This window comes from Aedes aegypti, unplaced genomic scaffold (assembly GCF_002204515.2).
Source record: "Aedes aegypti strain LVP_AGWG unplaced genomic scaffold, AaegL5.0 Primary Assembly AGWG_AaegL5_hic_scaff_435_PBJ_arrow, whole genome shotgun sequence".
NCBI classification, from domain to species: domain Eukaryota; kingdom Metazoa; phylum Arthropoda; class Insecta; order Diptera; family Culicidae; genus Aedes; species Aedes aegypti.
In genome coordinates, this window is record NW_018736105.1 from 14,884 (window position 1) to 32,178 (window position 17,295).

Consider the following 17,295-nt stretch of genomic DNA (forward strand, 5'->3'; position numbering starts at 1 on the left):
CCATGCCAAAGTGAATGGGCACTTCCATCCCAAGTGGTTCTGAACCCTATACCTTACCCAGGCAACCAAAATGCACGAATAACGAAATTACCTGGAGGCTTTATATGTGCAAAATTTCACTAATAAGATCTCGCGAAAAGGCCTTCTACGTACAAAAGTTGAGGCGATATACGTGCATATATTATGTAATGAATAATAGCATACAATGCGAGTGTATACATTTTCTACCGAACTAACCTGTAATTTTATGCGACTTAACCTATGATAACAAATGTTGATTTGACAGCTGCTACGGATTGATTCGACTTAATTTGTACACACTTAAATTATTTTACGGATTCTTGTGAAATCTCAACAGCTGAACGGCTCGGTAAAATAAATTAACGGAGTACGGTAAATTTTCACAGTACACCCGATTCTGTTTTTGCACGGATTTTTTTTACACGGCCGTGCAAAAAAAGTTTCCATACATTTTTTTTCGTCAAAACCTTATTTTTGTATGAAACGTCGAGAAATGATGTTACTTTTTTTTGCACGGTTTTTGAAATTTTGAACTGAAAACTTTTTTTGCATGGTACGCATCCCCCGTGCAAAAAACAGAATCGGGTGTATTAGGTAAAAATTCACCGGAATCCGTAAAATTCCGACAAAATTACGATGTTTTATTTCATCGAACTGTTCAGCTTTTGAGATTACGTTGAAATTCACTGTAAGAGGTTAGTATGTACGAGTATACGGGACGAAACATAATATATAAATGAACTAAAAAAAGCGTTTTATGCGAGGAAACTTTTTCGCGACTTCTGGTTGTCTGGGTGTTTTTCACAACCGATCTTTAGATACCCGGAGAATTTTTCGAGCTCATTTGAAGATAAATGAAAACGACAGCTCTAGGCTTAGTTACATCCCGATGAAAATCAAACAACTCGTAATAATCTATGCATACCATATTTAGGTATCATACCATAATGAGGTATTGTTCAGCAGTCAATACCTTAATTTGATATTTTAATAATATTAAAAAAAAGATATAAAACAACCAAAAATACTTCATTGTACTTCAGGTATTGGACTACTATTGAACAATTTTACTTTTATATGAAAATTCATCAAGTGTTTTTATAGGTATGTCAATACCTGATCTTATTATTAGTTTGATGTTTGTAGAATATAGAGAATGACATATTATTTGCGGTATTTTACTCCTTATGCAGGGCTCATTCATAAATCACTAGTACACCGTTGAATATTTAATATGTCATGATGGGTCAAATGATTTTCAACATCATGTATACGCGCTTCACATCAAGAGTTTGAGATCAGCTTGGCATGAGCGCACAAAAATAACCGCGCGCTTGAGCACTTGTAATTTAATTTTAAAACGGTGAGTTGTGGGTGGTTGGTCTGTTCCACAAAATTGTTTAATTTCAGAAGTCTCACAAATTTGCAGAACACACCGACTTTCCACGGCTTACTGTTTTCGAATTAAATTAAAAAGTCTTTCGGTTACTTACTTTTGTTCTTGAATCAACCCTCTGAAACTCTATGTTAAATGACTGCAATGTAATAATTCCCTTACAGGCAAAATTTCAAGTTATTTGTAGTTCGTCAACCAAATTTCAGCCAATTGGGACAACCAGAAGCTGAGATACAGCACCCCAAACTTGGACATTTTGTATGGAAAAACAGCATTTGGTTACTAACTTATGTCACTGACTGTTTATAGATAGATAAAATTGATTGAAATACTCCCAACAATGACATCTAAACATTTAAACGGAATCTTATGCCCTTCACAGCGTCCTTACAACTAGGTCTAGCTTACTTAAAAAGCGAAAAAGCTATAATTTTTAATACAATGAAAAGCCATACTTTTATCATATCTCAATCTCAATCGATTTTTCATTTCATCGATTCACTTCGTTGGTAGTATATTATCAATCATAGCACTATTGTCGCTTGTTTTTCCACTTTAACAGTGAATTATTATAGAAATTGGTAGCTTTAAGAGAATCCGTAACAAACATAGATCTAAAAATAAGATTTTTACTCTAGCAAGCGTCATATCACTGCTCAAGTTTATTCATACACTTCAACATCTCTAATTGATGATAATTTAGCACTTCGGATCGGTTTGAACCGTTTTTTTTGCACCGAAATCAATAAATCAATAATCAGTGAATCAACAAAGTCAGCCATCTTGAGCTCGATGTGGATTCGGCCAAAGCTGAGGAGAGAACACGATAGGGATGTTCTGGTATTCTCAATATGTCGTAATTTTAATACGTTTCTTTACACATTCAAAATTTTTAGAATCAAACATAAAGTCAATAAAATTGAGTTTCAGAATCGTTCGAGGTATTTTATCATTGGGGGCATACCAGATGGACACAATTTTGAAATCCAAGATGGCGGCCTTCAGTTTCGGAAAATCGTTGAAATCCATATATGCAATATGGGTGTTTTCGGAACGGGCATGACGAGAGGATGACGAAAATCGATGGCCGACGCCATTTTGAAATCCAAGACGGCGATCCCATTTTGGGAAAAAAAAAATTGAAAACCCATGCAATATTAATATTTTTGGAACAGACACGACAAGGGGATGACGAAAATCGATGTCCGACGCCATTTTGAAATCAAAAATGGCGTCCTTCGGTTTGTAAAAATCGTTAACAACCCATGATATATGGGTATTTTCGGAACGGGCGCGGCGAGGGGATGACGAAAATCAATATCCGACGCCATTTTGAAATCCAAAATGGCGGCTTTCGGTTTGGGAAAATTGTTGAAACCCCATGCAATACGGGTATTTTTGGATCGGGCACAACGAAGGGATGACGAAAATTGGTGTCTGACGCCATTTTGAAATCCAAGATGACCTTTGATTTGGGACAATCGTTGAAAGTCCATGCAATATGGGTATTTTCGGAACGGGCACGACGAAGGGATTTAGAAAATCCATGCCGGGACCACTAGTTTTGGATAAATTTGTAATTAATTTTGAGTATCTATTTTATGCATATTGACTGGTGTAATGTAAACAGAATATGGTGATATTCATTTAATGATGATATTGAAATTTAAGAGAATCAATGTTTTAAAATAAGTTCTTTATTTCTCGAGATGTCCAAGACTGAGTTGTGATCAATTTTATCTTTGAAAACTCATTGTGCTTTATTTTATCATTTCATAATTATATCTTCGCATTTAACTCCAAAATTGTAAATTATAGAGAGTTAGTCATTGAAATCATTAGGTTCAGTGCTTCTAATGATTCACATTACAGACGTATTCCGAGGTGGTAGCATCCTCTCAGATAACAAAGAAATTTTCTGGTTGTTTAGACTTTGACAAATTAAGCCACTTTGCATATTCAGTTTTCATTCCAAAACTTATCAGGACTATCATTTGAAACGGGTCAAATGGAAAATTACCCCATTTTTTTAAATAATGTAATTGAAAAATGGTTACTCCTACAATAAAGTGTTGTGTGGACCACTTGTACATAATTGTTCTAAATTTTATTATTATATCATATTATATTATATTAAAATATTATTATCTAAATTTTATCTAAATCTTATTAGTGGCCTACACTGAAATAAAAAGATTTTCAAAACTTAAATTCGATTCAAAAAATGACTGTTTTTTTATTTCAATCAAATTTTATCTTAAGGTTACACATCTCGGAATCCAAACATGGCAGGCACAATGGCCTGTTTGTGCCCCTATTCACGATTTCAAAGGCACTAATCTGCTGAAGTAATGAACGTACAAAGTAAATCTTCTTATTTTATGCTTTCTGATAGTGCACGAAGCTAAAATAGAAATTGCACTGTAGTTTGATGCTTCTTTCGCAAGATTTGTGCCTTCAAAGTTTTGGTACATTATTGAATTTTGATTCCAAGCTGTAAGATAGACAGTAATGTTTACTACAAACCGTCCATTCATCGCGAGATGTGTACTTTTGAGAAAAATAGTTTTTGAAACAAAATTTTTTTCTTGTCTTAAATGCTTATTTTTTAGTATGCGCGTGTTATTTTGCAACAAATCTAAACAAGTGAAAGTAACAACCATTCCAGAATTCAATGAAGCTCCATAAGTTCGTCTATTTTGTATGAGCTTACTTTAAATTATCTAGAAAAAAATAGACAATAGGGTCCTGAAGCCCTGTTCCAATTTTAGTGCCAAACGCTCAAGTTTAGGCCAAAAACACATGTTTATTCAATTTTTGAAATGGTTTTGGTTTGTTTAAATCCAAAAAATATTTTTTATATTTTTTTAGATTTTGTCAAACCCCTTGGTTTAAACTCAAATTTTGGGTATATTTTGTTTTCCGTGTCTCTCTAAAAATGTCAGATAGAAACAACCCCAGTGTTAAGACTAAGACCCTTGTGGTGTTTTGGTGTGTCGACTAAGTGAACGTCAAACATGATCAAAAGTATCAAGGTTCATTTATAGACCAAATTTTTAAATTTAAGTTTAAATATGATATAGCCGTTATTTCAGCGGGAAATTTTTTCTAAAGTAGTTGCATTAACATGCTCTTTCATGTTATTTAATAAAACAAGATTTCATTAACCCGTATAGGCCTGAGTGAAAGCAAAAATCCTAAAACCCTCACCGCTCAGAGAATTCTTAATGGATTCAAATGATTTTTTGTCACTATACTGGCACACATATCTAATTTCTAGTGGACAGAGCAACGCGGAAATATTCATGTGGTCGGAGTCATTCCGGTGAATCACTGGGTCAAGTCAGGTAAAAAAGGGCTATTTTTTGGGACATGCCAAGTTACTTTTATTTATCTGCAATGACAATCATTCTAATTTGCAAAAATCATTAAGATCTGACATAAATCATTTGAATCCGTCAAAAATTCTCTGAGCGGTAAGGATTTCAGTATGTTTGCTTTCACTCAGGCCTATACGGGTTAAACATTTAAGGACCTTATTATCTACAAGACATTCATGCAACACGTTTTTAGGAGTTTCCATTTTCAATCCCATTATTAAAAAAAAAAATCGGGTTGAAAATTTTGGGTATCATCAAATGACAGTTCAGATAATTTTTTGGAATACTACTTATGCTAAGCGGCTTATTTTGTCAAGGTTCACACATCCACAAAATTTCATTGAAATCAGAGAAGGTGCTGCCAAACCGGAATACGATTTGGCGTGAAGTGGATTTATACCATTAAGAAATAATCATATTTATTCCAACGAAAGAAAAAAATGAAATTCGACCAAAAGCTTTATGGAAATTTTTTTGTTCAAAAATTCTTTACCATATGCATTGTTCATAACATCTGATTCCTATTAACATTTTAAGATTAAATTTAAAATATTTGAGAATGAAGCTTTTTTGTTATATTACAATCAAAAGTTTAATAATGAAAAACAAAATAATAGAATCAGTGTACATTTTTTTACGTCATCCAAATGGAATCTTTTCGCTTAAATCCAGAGCTCGGAAATCAGATTATCTTCAATAAGTCAAAATTGTCGTGTTTTCCATAGAAAACGCTTACTCTACAATACTGAAGGCATGTGTCAAGGGCAATCCAAATCAAAGATGGTCGAGTATGGCGAGTGACCGATTTGACATGGACATCGTCACTTAGGATTTGGCTGCACAAAACAAGGTATTTTTTCAAGCTTTAAAAGAAAATTCATAAAAAATGTAGGCATAGCAAACTACGGTTGAATCTTTTTAATTTTTTGCTGGATTCCGCTCATAATTTGTTGCAGAGAGTAGTGGTTGATCCATCAGGGCGTTATTGTCATTCTATTTACCCGAAGATAAAGGTAGTTCCTTTGTTTAAAAACTTGTATGTTGGGCGTAATTTTATCTGTTCTTTTTCTGGATTGATGTCCAACCATTATACTTGTAGTAGTTATTTGTACCGCATGAATATCATAGATTCAAATATTTGTGAATGCAATGAGTCTTATGAACACATTGATCATATTGTTTTTAGATGTTCTCGCTTTAATGAACCACGAGAACCTTTTTTTGAGTCAGAAAACTGCTGGAACATACTGTTCGTGATATTGTGGGAAATAAACGTCTTCCTATATTGAAAATTCTATATAAATATTCAAATGAAATTTCTTATAATGTTTGATATTTGCTGTTTTGTTTTCTGCTATCTTTTTACTTTCAGCTTTAACTAGTCCAGGATTGGCACATGGGACATGTTAATGGTTGGCTCTGTGAATCGTGTGGATGGACCTTAACTATGATGACCTCACTTAAAAGATATTTGCTCCGCAATGGATCTGCTCCGCAAAAACCTTTAAATATATATGCCTTTTTGAGAAAGATTTCGAAAGGAAATCACTCAAAGGGGCTTTTCCCTGTTTCAATTTTTTTTAAGTTAATGAACAATAATAATAATAATAATAATAATAATTGTGTTGCTGGCCCTTGTGGGAATCAGTCGTGTCCGGTTCACGGAAGAAAAAGTGGTGTTGTGTCGCTTGCTCCATTGAATTTCATCATAATCTCAACAGCTGAACATTTCTGTAAAATAAAACGTTATAATTGCGTCGAAATTCAACGGATTCCGGTGAAATTTTACCGAAAACTGTAAAAATTTACTGTACTCCGTTAATTTATTACACCGAACTTTTAAGCTGTTGAGATTACGGTAAAATTCATGGATTCCTGTAACATAATTTAAGTGTGCAGTACTTCCAACAAATTATTTTTGTGAAATGCCAATCACTCAATACTGGTCAAAAGTAAGGTCCCCAATTCGAACAATGCCTTCTGTTTTACAGTTGATTGTGATATTTTGAAACAAAAGTAATCGAAACAAATCATATTAAATATACTTCAAGAGAAATGCATTCTACTTACTGTTTGTTTGTGTAAGGAAACGTTCGAAATATAATTTTAAAAAGCTTAGTTACTAGTCGAAATAAACAAAACTGATTTTCAATAAGCTCACCTGTTACACATAAATAATGAACACATGTATATTGTCAATCAATTTCACTTATAGAGTCTGATTATTTGAATTGTGTTCAACACAAATATTGAAATTTTCACTTTTTACTATCACTTGACACACTTCACAGTGAATTAATATCTACCCTGCTAGACATTCAATTCACTCGTCATTCAAGTGTTTGCATCCTCTTAAGTTGGCCCAATTGCTTTTGATGTTTCTACTTTTTACTGTAGCAGAAATCTGTCGGAGTTTCGCTCTCATATTGGCGTGTGTGCTTTGAGAGTGAGAGTTGGTGTGTGCGCACACGGATTTTTTTTATTGCTTTCATCTTGTGTCAAGGCTTTTATGAGTGTGAACGTTCATAATTTTCAAAAGAAAGGGTGCCGGTATCGATAGTGGAATTAAAACCTAAGAACAAAAATGCCTAAAGTTCTATAATCGATCCTGCTTTTCATGAAGAGGATGGACAGATTAATGCAGTGGTTCCCAACTTTTTTGAAGCGGCGACCCCCTTTGAAGTTCAAAAATACAAGGTACTAGGCAAAAAATCTTTTCAATATTCCAATAAGGAGCTTCCATAATGAATTTTGATCACATTCTATTAAAATAAAATATGGTAAATAAATACTATATCATCACCATGATTCACTTTCATATTGGAGTTTTGTTACGGTAAAATTGTCTGAAATTCAGCAGTAAGATGCACACACGACATATTTTTCATATTTTGAAATAATAATAGCTCAGTAGCTTCTGAGAACTCTCTGTTGAAGTGAACCAAAAGTGTCGGGAATGAAATACCTAAGTAACCAAATAGCACTTCTGCCTTGCGTGTTAACATAGTGCTATTATAGAGTTAGCTAAATTAGCTGTATAATAGCCCTATAAGTCCAAAAAGGCTGATTAGCGTGCTAGTGGTTACTTGTTTATGTTTCCTTTCTATGTTCTCAAACAAAAAAAAGCCAACTATTAGGATTAAGGATTAAGGATTGCCTCGGAAATCATACCAGACAATTTTCACAAGATTTGAAAAATTTGTTCAAATATTATCCAAGGGTTTTCCTAGAACTCCATCAAGGTCTTGCCAAAAAATTGGAATATTGCCAGATATTCACAACGCATCGTCTCTGCTGGGGGTGGGACACTTCGCATAAAGACGTTTCGCATAAGGACGTTTCGCATAAGGACGTTTCGCATAAGAACGCTTCGCATAAGGACGTTTCACATAAGGACGTTTCACATACGGCCGTTTGGCATAATGGATATTTGGCATAATCAGAATTATATGCCTTCTTTAAAATGCTACCTGTTTTTGTATTCAACTGCTTTATGCGAAACGTCCAATATGCCAAACGTCCGTAAGCGAAATGTCTTTATGCGGAATGGGTCACCCCCGTCTCTGCTAGTTATCTTTAGTCGAAACAGTTCGTTCTTTATTTCGTCAGGAATTCTCCAAAAAAAACCTTGTCGAATATCAGGAAAGTCGGCAGAATTCTACCAAACATCACTATTGCAGACATCAGTCGAAAATCTAAACTAAAATCCTTAAGATAGATTTGAAAGAATTTTGTGTATCAGAGAAGAATTTCAAAGTAATTTACCTTGACTGCGCGCCGATTGTCAGAATGACATCGTAAGTATTTTATCAGTTTTTGTGGTATTAATAAAAGTAAAATAAAGTTTGTTCAATATTTGTGTATCAAAAATGTTCAACTTGGTAATAATACTCTCTTGTAAAAGAAAAAAGAGAAAATTAATCATGAAAAAAACTTCAATTATCTATGATCTCGCGGACCCCCTAAAAAGTTGTCAGGGCCCCCTAGGGGTCCGCGGACCACCGGTTGAGAAAACCTGGATGAATGGCTTACTTTTCCTAAAAAACAGTACCGTAATCCGGGGTATCATTGATCAGCGGGGTAACATTGATCGGAATGACTCATCTCGTTAAAAGTTCGTATCATCATTTATTGATGGAACATTTCCAAATCATGAATGGTGCTTCTCTTTCTTATATTCATAAGCTAATGTAAGTGAGGGTTTTTGCGAAAATTGCGTTTACATTATGCGTAAACTTGTAAACTTTTTGAAACAATGATTTCAATGGGTAAGGATGACACTACCGAAGATTCATGTCTCACATACGTTCTGCAAACATTATGAGCAAGGAAAATGCGGTTCTTACCAAAAATGGCATCGCCGAAAACGATTCCGTTGTCAAAACTTTGATAATTATGCTCAATTAGGCAACATTAACGAATTACTGTTAAGAACATAGAATTCAATTAGGAAATTGCCTACCTTTAGGCGTATTCCGTGGTTCGAGGTGTTTTTAATTTTAAAATAACTCAAAAAGTAAATGACTTGTAAGCGTTTGGCCTTCATATTCGGCTTTGGGGGTCATGATTTAAGTAATTAACGTCATTTTCAATATTACCGAACGTTGTTTACATAGGTGATCAATGTTACCCCATATCAGCTAAATCAAAAAATCACTTAAAACATTTTTTTAAACATGGTTAAATTTTTCAAAAAACAAAATACAATATATATTCACGAGCTGTGGGTGGCAGTACTTGTTTAAAAAATATAAATTTGGCAACATTTGCATTTAGAAACGAAATATTCAAGAAAAATTTATAAAAAATGATCAATGTTACACCGGATTACGGATAGTCACTAAAATTATAGTGACGACTTCCTTCGGAAGGGAAGTAAAGCCGTTGGTCCCGAGATGAACTAGCCCAGGGCTAAAAATCTCGTTAATAAAGTCAAACCAACCAACCAACGGTACTGAAAAGTGCTAGTTAAGCACTGTTAACGGTGCTAAAAAGTAGCACTTTTCAGTTATATTTTGGGGATTGGTCGAATTAAATATCCGTTTTTCTTCACACGCTTTTCTTTTGATTTCAATGGATTCTGTGCTAACCGGGAAGTTATCTTCTGATTCTGCGTCCGTTGGGTAATCCCTATCCAATTCAAGTGATTATAATTTGGATTCAAAACGTAAAAAGGACGTAGAGGAGCGGTAGAGTAAGCTCCTTTAGCCTTTAGCATTAGCCTTAGAATGCTAATGTCGCGACTGTTCGTGTGACCAACATCTAGTTTGCCACGCTCTGACAGTTTGAGTCAGAGGTGTCAAATATATTTTTTTTAATCATTTCATGGTGTAATGTGTAAAGCGACAACTTTTATTTTATATAGTATTTGTAGAAAGCGACTTGTATGCAAGTTTTGAATGCGATTTTGGAAACGTGCATTTCATTTTGAACTGTGATATTGAATATCGCATATATTTAAATGAACTATTGAATTTTAGTTAATTTTGACAATGAAATAATATATGATTAAATGAGAAATAAATCAACACGAGTAATAAATTAACATTGAAGAACATGAAAATATAATATAATTATATTACACTTAATGTACATCTGCATTTATATTGAATAAATCTTAAAATGATATTTACAAAAAGTGACCTGATTTCACAGTATCTGGTAATTAATTGTAAGATTTTTTCCCTCCATAGCCGAAATTCTTTTTGCCGTTTTCAGTATTCTTGCGTATCACAGCTAACCTGATGACGAGTGTTAAGCAAATGTTCTGTTCTTTAACCAAGTTTGTCTTTATCATTGTTATGTACTTTTATCAAGCTATGCGTTTTAAAAATCACTAAAACCCTGACCGTCATACATAAACCTGCTTTTTTGACGACCACCTCTGTTGACAATATAATTTAAATCTCTACTCTGGTTTTATTTTGTGTTTCTTCTGAGACTTGTTCAATTTGGTTAGGTTAAAACATTGCACTGCGATGCAAACACAACATAAATTACGTTTGACATTCGTTGTCACTGCCTTGTGCTCTAGTCTGCTGAGAACTAATCAGAAATTTTGCTTTGTGCTCGGCGATTCCAATCTCGGTGAAAAACTCAAAAAAAAAAAATGCCGACATTCAAGGAAAAATCATTTTTTCAATTTACAAAGGTGTATATGACATCAATAACTATTTATGATATATTGTATTTGAATTTGCTCATTTAAAATCATTCATAATGGCCAAACGGCCATTATGCCAAACGGCCATTATGCCAAACGGCCATTATGCCAAACGACTGAATGCCAAATGACCTTATATACCAAACTTTTATTCGATTGTACCCTTAACTATAAGAATATCTTTTCAATTATATTGGTATTTAAGCGATCTTAGAAATATAATATAAGTTGATAAAAATAGGTAGAATGAATTTTAATACCCTGTGATTAATCCGCGCATGAATTTGGTACAATATTTAGAGAAAATCTGATATAATTGGAAACAAAAAAATCTAAGTTCGAATCCGACGAGCAGTGGTGTTAAACCAAAATATTACAAATAGAGCTTTGAATTGAAAAGCTTAGATGCCCAGTAGTGAGTAATCTCTCAATGTAAGTCACGAAACATAGTTTTTAAATCTATACTGTGTTTCTTTTCATAAAATAACATTTCGATTTTTTATGTTTGAAATACATTTTATTATAAATATCCTAAAACAAAAAATAATTTAACTATTATAAATTTTCTGCCTGATTAGGCTCTATCGTTACCCTCGCGTAAGGACTATTGGCTCCAACTTTTCGCAACTGCACTTGTTGACGAGGTCTTATGGCAATATATACAAGATATACCGCAGCGATGACCAGTACGATCAAAAGGATTATTAGAAGCACGTTAAACATAGTGTAGATCCATGATTTCTCTACTTTGCATTGCAACTTATTGATATCCACCTCGGATAGTTGAGCTCCTCTTAGGGAGGCTGGTTTTGCACATGTTGCCATCGTAGTGAAAGACGTTTCTTTCAACCATCGAATTTGACAGTCACAATTTAGAGGGGTTCCTGTGAGATCTAGCGTTTTAAGTTGCTCGAAAGCAAATTGGAGAGATGAGTTCAGCGTTCGTACGTTAGTTCCTTTCAGAATCAGTTCCTCCAATACGGTGTCGGTTTCGTTCAGCACTACATTTTTTCCAAAAACATGTGGATCTATCATGGATAGATTTCGTGATCCTTGCAAATTAAGATGTGTCAACCGAGGAAGTCCAAATAGTGCATATTCATCTAGTCTGTAGAGATTGGGCATATCTTCCATGGTTAAACTTTGAAGGTTGGATAAATGAGGTAGGAAGTTTGCTGACATCAATCGAATAGGATTGTTGCTGATATCAAGGTGAGAAAGCGCTCTTGGAAGTTTTTGAATCTGTGTTAGCTGATTAGAGCTAAGAATGATGTGATCTAAACCAACTCCATTGGAGAGATCTATCTGAACGAGGCTACAGTTTTCAAGCTCTATAATGCTTAATCTGGGTGTAACGCCGAGCTTTAAGAAAATATCATTTTCTGATTTGTTGAAAAATTCACCCAAAGGATTGTTCGACAGCACCAAATGTTCCAAATGGTTAAACGGAGAGAACGCATTGGGCTGAATCGTTTTGATTTGATTTTCAGCTAGGTTCAGTTTGCGAAGTATTTTCAATCCTTCAAATGCATTGCTGTTGATAAGCGCGATTTCATTTTCACTTAAATCCAGCTCCACCAGGCTGGAAATATTGACAAAGTTCTTATCTTGCAAAGTTGTTATCTTGTTGTTGCGCATACTAAGATATTTCAATTTATCACCGCTGAAGTTTGGAATCGACGTGAACTTATTGTACGAGAAATCCAATCTGATGGTTGCTTGCGGTAAAACTTCTGCCTGGAAAATGTCATTTTGTAGGTGATGATCCTGGCAGCTAATAACTACCACTGGGATTCCCCATGGAGGCGAATTTTCCACATCACAGTCACAATACTTGCCACCAGCATCGTCGGTTGGATCTATTAGCGGTTTATCAAAGTTACACAACTTAGTCATCATAGCACCGGTGTCATCTTCCTGTGCCTGTGCGATCACAGCACAGGCAGTCAGAATATTAATTAGAAAGCACAATTTTCCGAACGTAATTTTAGCCATGCTCTTTTTCTCTGGTAATTTTACCCCTCTTTGTTAGGTTGGTTTCCCTTTTCTGAGCACCACAATGATACGAGTTTTCCTCAATATATTTATACCTTCCTTATCAGTTTATGTTGATCACAAGTTTAATTTTAATTAAAATTATCATTCCTCATCAAATATTTAAGCTCACAACGTTTTCCACTTTTCACAGCTGCTGAATGTACCTTCTTCCTGGATTTTTTTCCCTTTTCTGGAAGCTTCCTTCTCCAGAGAGGTAGAGTTTTTAATTAGTATGAATCAACCATTAATTAACTGCCGGTCTTTCCCTTCCGCCTAGTGACATCGACTGCTCTGGGGCTTCTGGCATTCCAATCGTACGAGGGAATGTCCTTCACACGCATAATTTTCTTTTCACAGATAATCTGAAGCAGCTCCTATAGTAACCCTCTTTCCAACAAATAGTCAGGCAAATAACTTCTGTGCATTCGATTCCTTTAGCTTTTCTCGCTTTAGTGCAAAATGATTTCCGGCTTCTCGGAAGTGTGGTTCAATCAACAGTATTATTTTATATGCGTATCTATACTGGTACCTCTTCTTTGATTCTCAATCGAATTGTTGTGAGTTCCAAAGTTTAGATTACTTTTCAGATTTGGAGCACGGAAATTGAATCAATCAGACTACCTTCTACGGAACGCTCCACTGACTGCTATAGGTGATGCATTTTGCGTTATCGGGGAGGCTACATTCAGTCACAATATCAGGGAGAGAGAGTGTTTACCAACTGATAACAAAAACCGCTAAATAGATAAGCTTACGGTGCTGCTTGAAATCAGCTCGTGACGTTTCGGAACGTAATCGAATTGTATTACGTTTCTGGGAACGGCATGAGCAATTGCTCCTGGAAATCTACCGTTTAGTTCGCCAGGTGTGACGTTAGGCATAGTTATCTCTGTTTATAGCATAACTTTAGAACTGTTACGTATGCGTTTGAACTGTATCTGCACAAAGATATGTTTTTTATACAGAGATGTAATATTTTTAAAAATTATCAATTTCATTTTCATCACTATTGAAACCATGAAGCTTCTATACCGATGGCATCAGTGGTGACGCATGGTAGCTTATTATTTTACAAGCGATTTCAATTACAGCTAGGGTTGATGTATTAATTATAGATACAATATGTCGACATTATAGGGTAAAATAAGATTTCAGTTATGTTTCTAATACGTAAGCATAATATCAAAATTTGTTTTTGACAATTCGAAGAGTCATCAAAACTTTGAAGAATAACAGAAACGGTTTATGGTAAATTAAAGTACTGAAAAAGATCATACTTAAAGGAAATAATCAAAAATGATGGACTGAAATTCAGGTGTACATACTTTCAGATAAGCTGAGAAGTATGCTCTGTCCCACTTGAGACGTAAAGGATGAAAGTTAAATAATTATGGGAAAATTGCTCCAATGATAATGATTTATGCAGGTAATCTGATTCTTAATGCAACCAAAGAGAGTGAGTTACCGATCAACGATCTGGGCGCTATTCAAAAAGCGCATGAAATCGACAATGGGGCCCAGATAGCCGTAGCGGTAAACGCGCAGCTATTCAGTTAGACCAAGCTGAGGGTCGTGGGTTCGAATCCCACCGGTCGAGGATCTTTTCGGGTTGGAAATTTTCTCGACTTCCCAGGGCATAAGATACTCTATGCCACACCTGCCACACGATATACGAATGCAAAAATGATCTTTGTAAAGTAAGCTCTCAGTTAATAACTGTGGAAGTGCTCATAAGAACACTAAGCTGAGCAGCAGGCTCAGTCCCAGTGGGGACGTAAGGCCAGAAAGAAGAAGATGAAATCGACAAAGTCCAAAATTGTGGCTGATAGGCGGAACTGAACGCGATAGGGCCCGCCTTCGAAGCAGTGTCACGATAGATGGGGATACCCCAGGTAACAATTTGAAGCTGCTCAAACGCTTTTATAGCTAATTCAATTCAGCCTTTGTTTGAACAAAAGCTGTCCATAGCCTGCATTCACTGTTGTTCAGCAATTAAACATCTAATTCTGGCGATTTTATTCAGCCTTAAGCTTAATTGAAGCTATATAGAAGGCTGAATAAAGGTCTAGCATGCGCTTATTCAGGCCTCTTTCAATAACCATAATTCTATTTTTAGAACAGATGGCAACCTTCGAAAGCTTAACGATCGCTTATTCATCCATTATTCAACAATTACCCAAAAAAAAAAAAAAATAAAAAGTATTTACAGGTTTACAGTTTTGGGTTTTATCAACGCAACTAACAATTTCAAACACATAGTGTAGAAAAGTGCTGGAATTTAAAGATGAAGATTAGTAAATATGTGCCATTGAGATTTGAACTGGGAATCGCTGATTTATAATCACTTACCTTGACATCTGCTCCACATGAGACTGTGTGAACATCATCAACAGCAAGGGACTAACATATTATTTTGTCTGAATAAGGGCTATTTTAAAGGCTGCATTGAGGCTGAAGAAGTGATAACAGCGCTATGCAAAAACACTTGAGTTAGCTGTCAAAGTGTGTTGTGATTTTGTTTCAAAATAGAATCCTCGGTAATTTTTAATTTCTGCTATTCAATTGTTGTCAACGCAAGTTGGTAATGATTTCGATTTCGTACAGTTAATTAAAATGCTACGAAGAAATCTGCGTCATCGAGTGTAGTGTTCTATCTTGTTGTTACACAAGGTCATCGATGCCGGATTCAGGATTTTTTTCGACAAATGATAGGGTGTGCGTTTACAGCATGTCTGCTTCGGGATGTGAAACTTTGTTGTTTGATGAAACAGTTTTATAATAATTAATTTAGTATTCGACCCAATGTAGGTATATATTTCGGTATGTGTATTTTTATCAACATACAGGTGAAAATTTTTTCGACAATGGCTGCTGATTTGATTAAAGCTTTAAATAACCTTTAACCAATATCATTCAGGTTGGCTGAACAAAAGTTAAAACTGTAGATGAAAAATAGTTTGTTCAACTCAATATTCAGCTTTGAGTATACTGCTGAATAAGAGTGTTTAATAAGCTTTTCTTCAAATTATTGTTCAGCTGTCACGGTGTTCAGCCTTGTACACCATTGATCAGCCAATATTCAGCAAATACTCTTGCTGTTCAGCTTTCATTGTTACTTGGGACCTTCGAGGTGGCCGACAACAATGTTAGTCGGGAAATACGAAGGCGCATCATCAGTTGAAGTCGTGCCTACTATGGGCTCCAGAAGAAACCGCGGTCAAGAAAGATTCACCCCCGCACCAAATGCACGATGTACAAAACGCTCATGATATCGGTAAACCTCTACGGCCATGGGACGTGGACTATGCTCGAGGAGAACTAGCAAGCTCTTGGGGTTTTAGAATGCCGAGTGCTAAATATGATCTTCGGCGGCGTGCAGGAGAAATGTGTGTGGCGGCGACCCAGACAACCCAAAATGTTACGTTTAAATTTTCTACCGAACTAACCTGTGATCTTATGCGACTTTACTTATGATAGCAAATGTTGATTTGACAGCTGACTCAATGGTCGAGCACTCGACACTGAAGAAGTCTGTCAGTCGCAGACGAAATAGGCCTATCTGTCAAGATAAGCAACACATATTAGAGTTTAAAGGTATTTGCTCGCCTTACAAGTGATTTTAGTATTTTATTTTTTTGCAGTGTTAAAGTTCAATTTGTAGTTTTAACATACTCTAATATTTTAATATAAAAAGTGTAGAGTTAATGGAGTGTTGAGTTAATCTGATGTGTATAGAATAATGTTTATATAAATATTGCGTTTTATTTATCTGATTCAGTTTGTCTAAGGTTCGATGATAGTCAGTGGAGCTCTGGAGCTACCATGGGAAAGAAAGGGTTAAATCGTTTGAAGTTTTCATAATTTTTCGTTCGATATCATACACTTTCAAAGGTCCGCAAAATGTTTGTTAAATATTTAAGGGTATCGCAGCTTCAAGAAGGTTGGGAACTACTACTCTGAAATGCGTGTCGCCTATGTCACCATATGAATAATTTCACAAAAATGGCTATAATGAACTACATTTAAACCTCCATGACTAGTTATCGACTCATAGAATTTACTTATTATATGATGATCCCTATAAACATCATTCCAAAGGATATTTGTTCCATGACTCGATATCTCCATGTATCGGGTTCCTGAGAAAAAAAATCTTCAAGTTCTCCGTCCATCTTCTGGCGAACTATTTCTAGACTTTGTTCAGAGATTATTGAAGAAGTTTTTACTTAGAAAATATCCCAACAAACTCCCCCAAGAGTTCCTCAAAAATTTACTAAAAAAAAAATCCGGCAGATATT

At 35.1% G+C, this 17,295-nt stretch overlaps 1 protein-coding gene across 1 annotated transcript; it reads right to left on the minus strand.

Annotated features, from left to right (window-relative positions):
• Positions 1-11,455: 11,455 nt before the first annotated feature.
• LOC5575338 (leucine-rich repeat neuronal protein 1) lies at positions 11,456-13,658 on the minus strand. The gene has a single exon (XM_021856876.1). The coding sequence runs from the start codon at positions 12,953-12,955 to the stop codon at positions 11,516-11,518; it is 1,440 nt and encodes a 479-aa protein (XP_021712568.1). The 5' UTR covers positions 12,956-13,658; the 3' UTR covers positions 11,456-11,515.
• Positions 13,659-17,295: the final 3,637 nt, after the last annotated feature.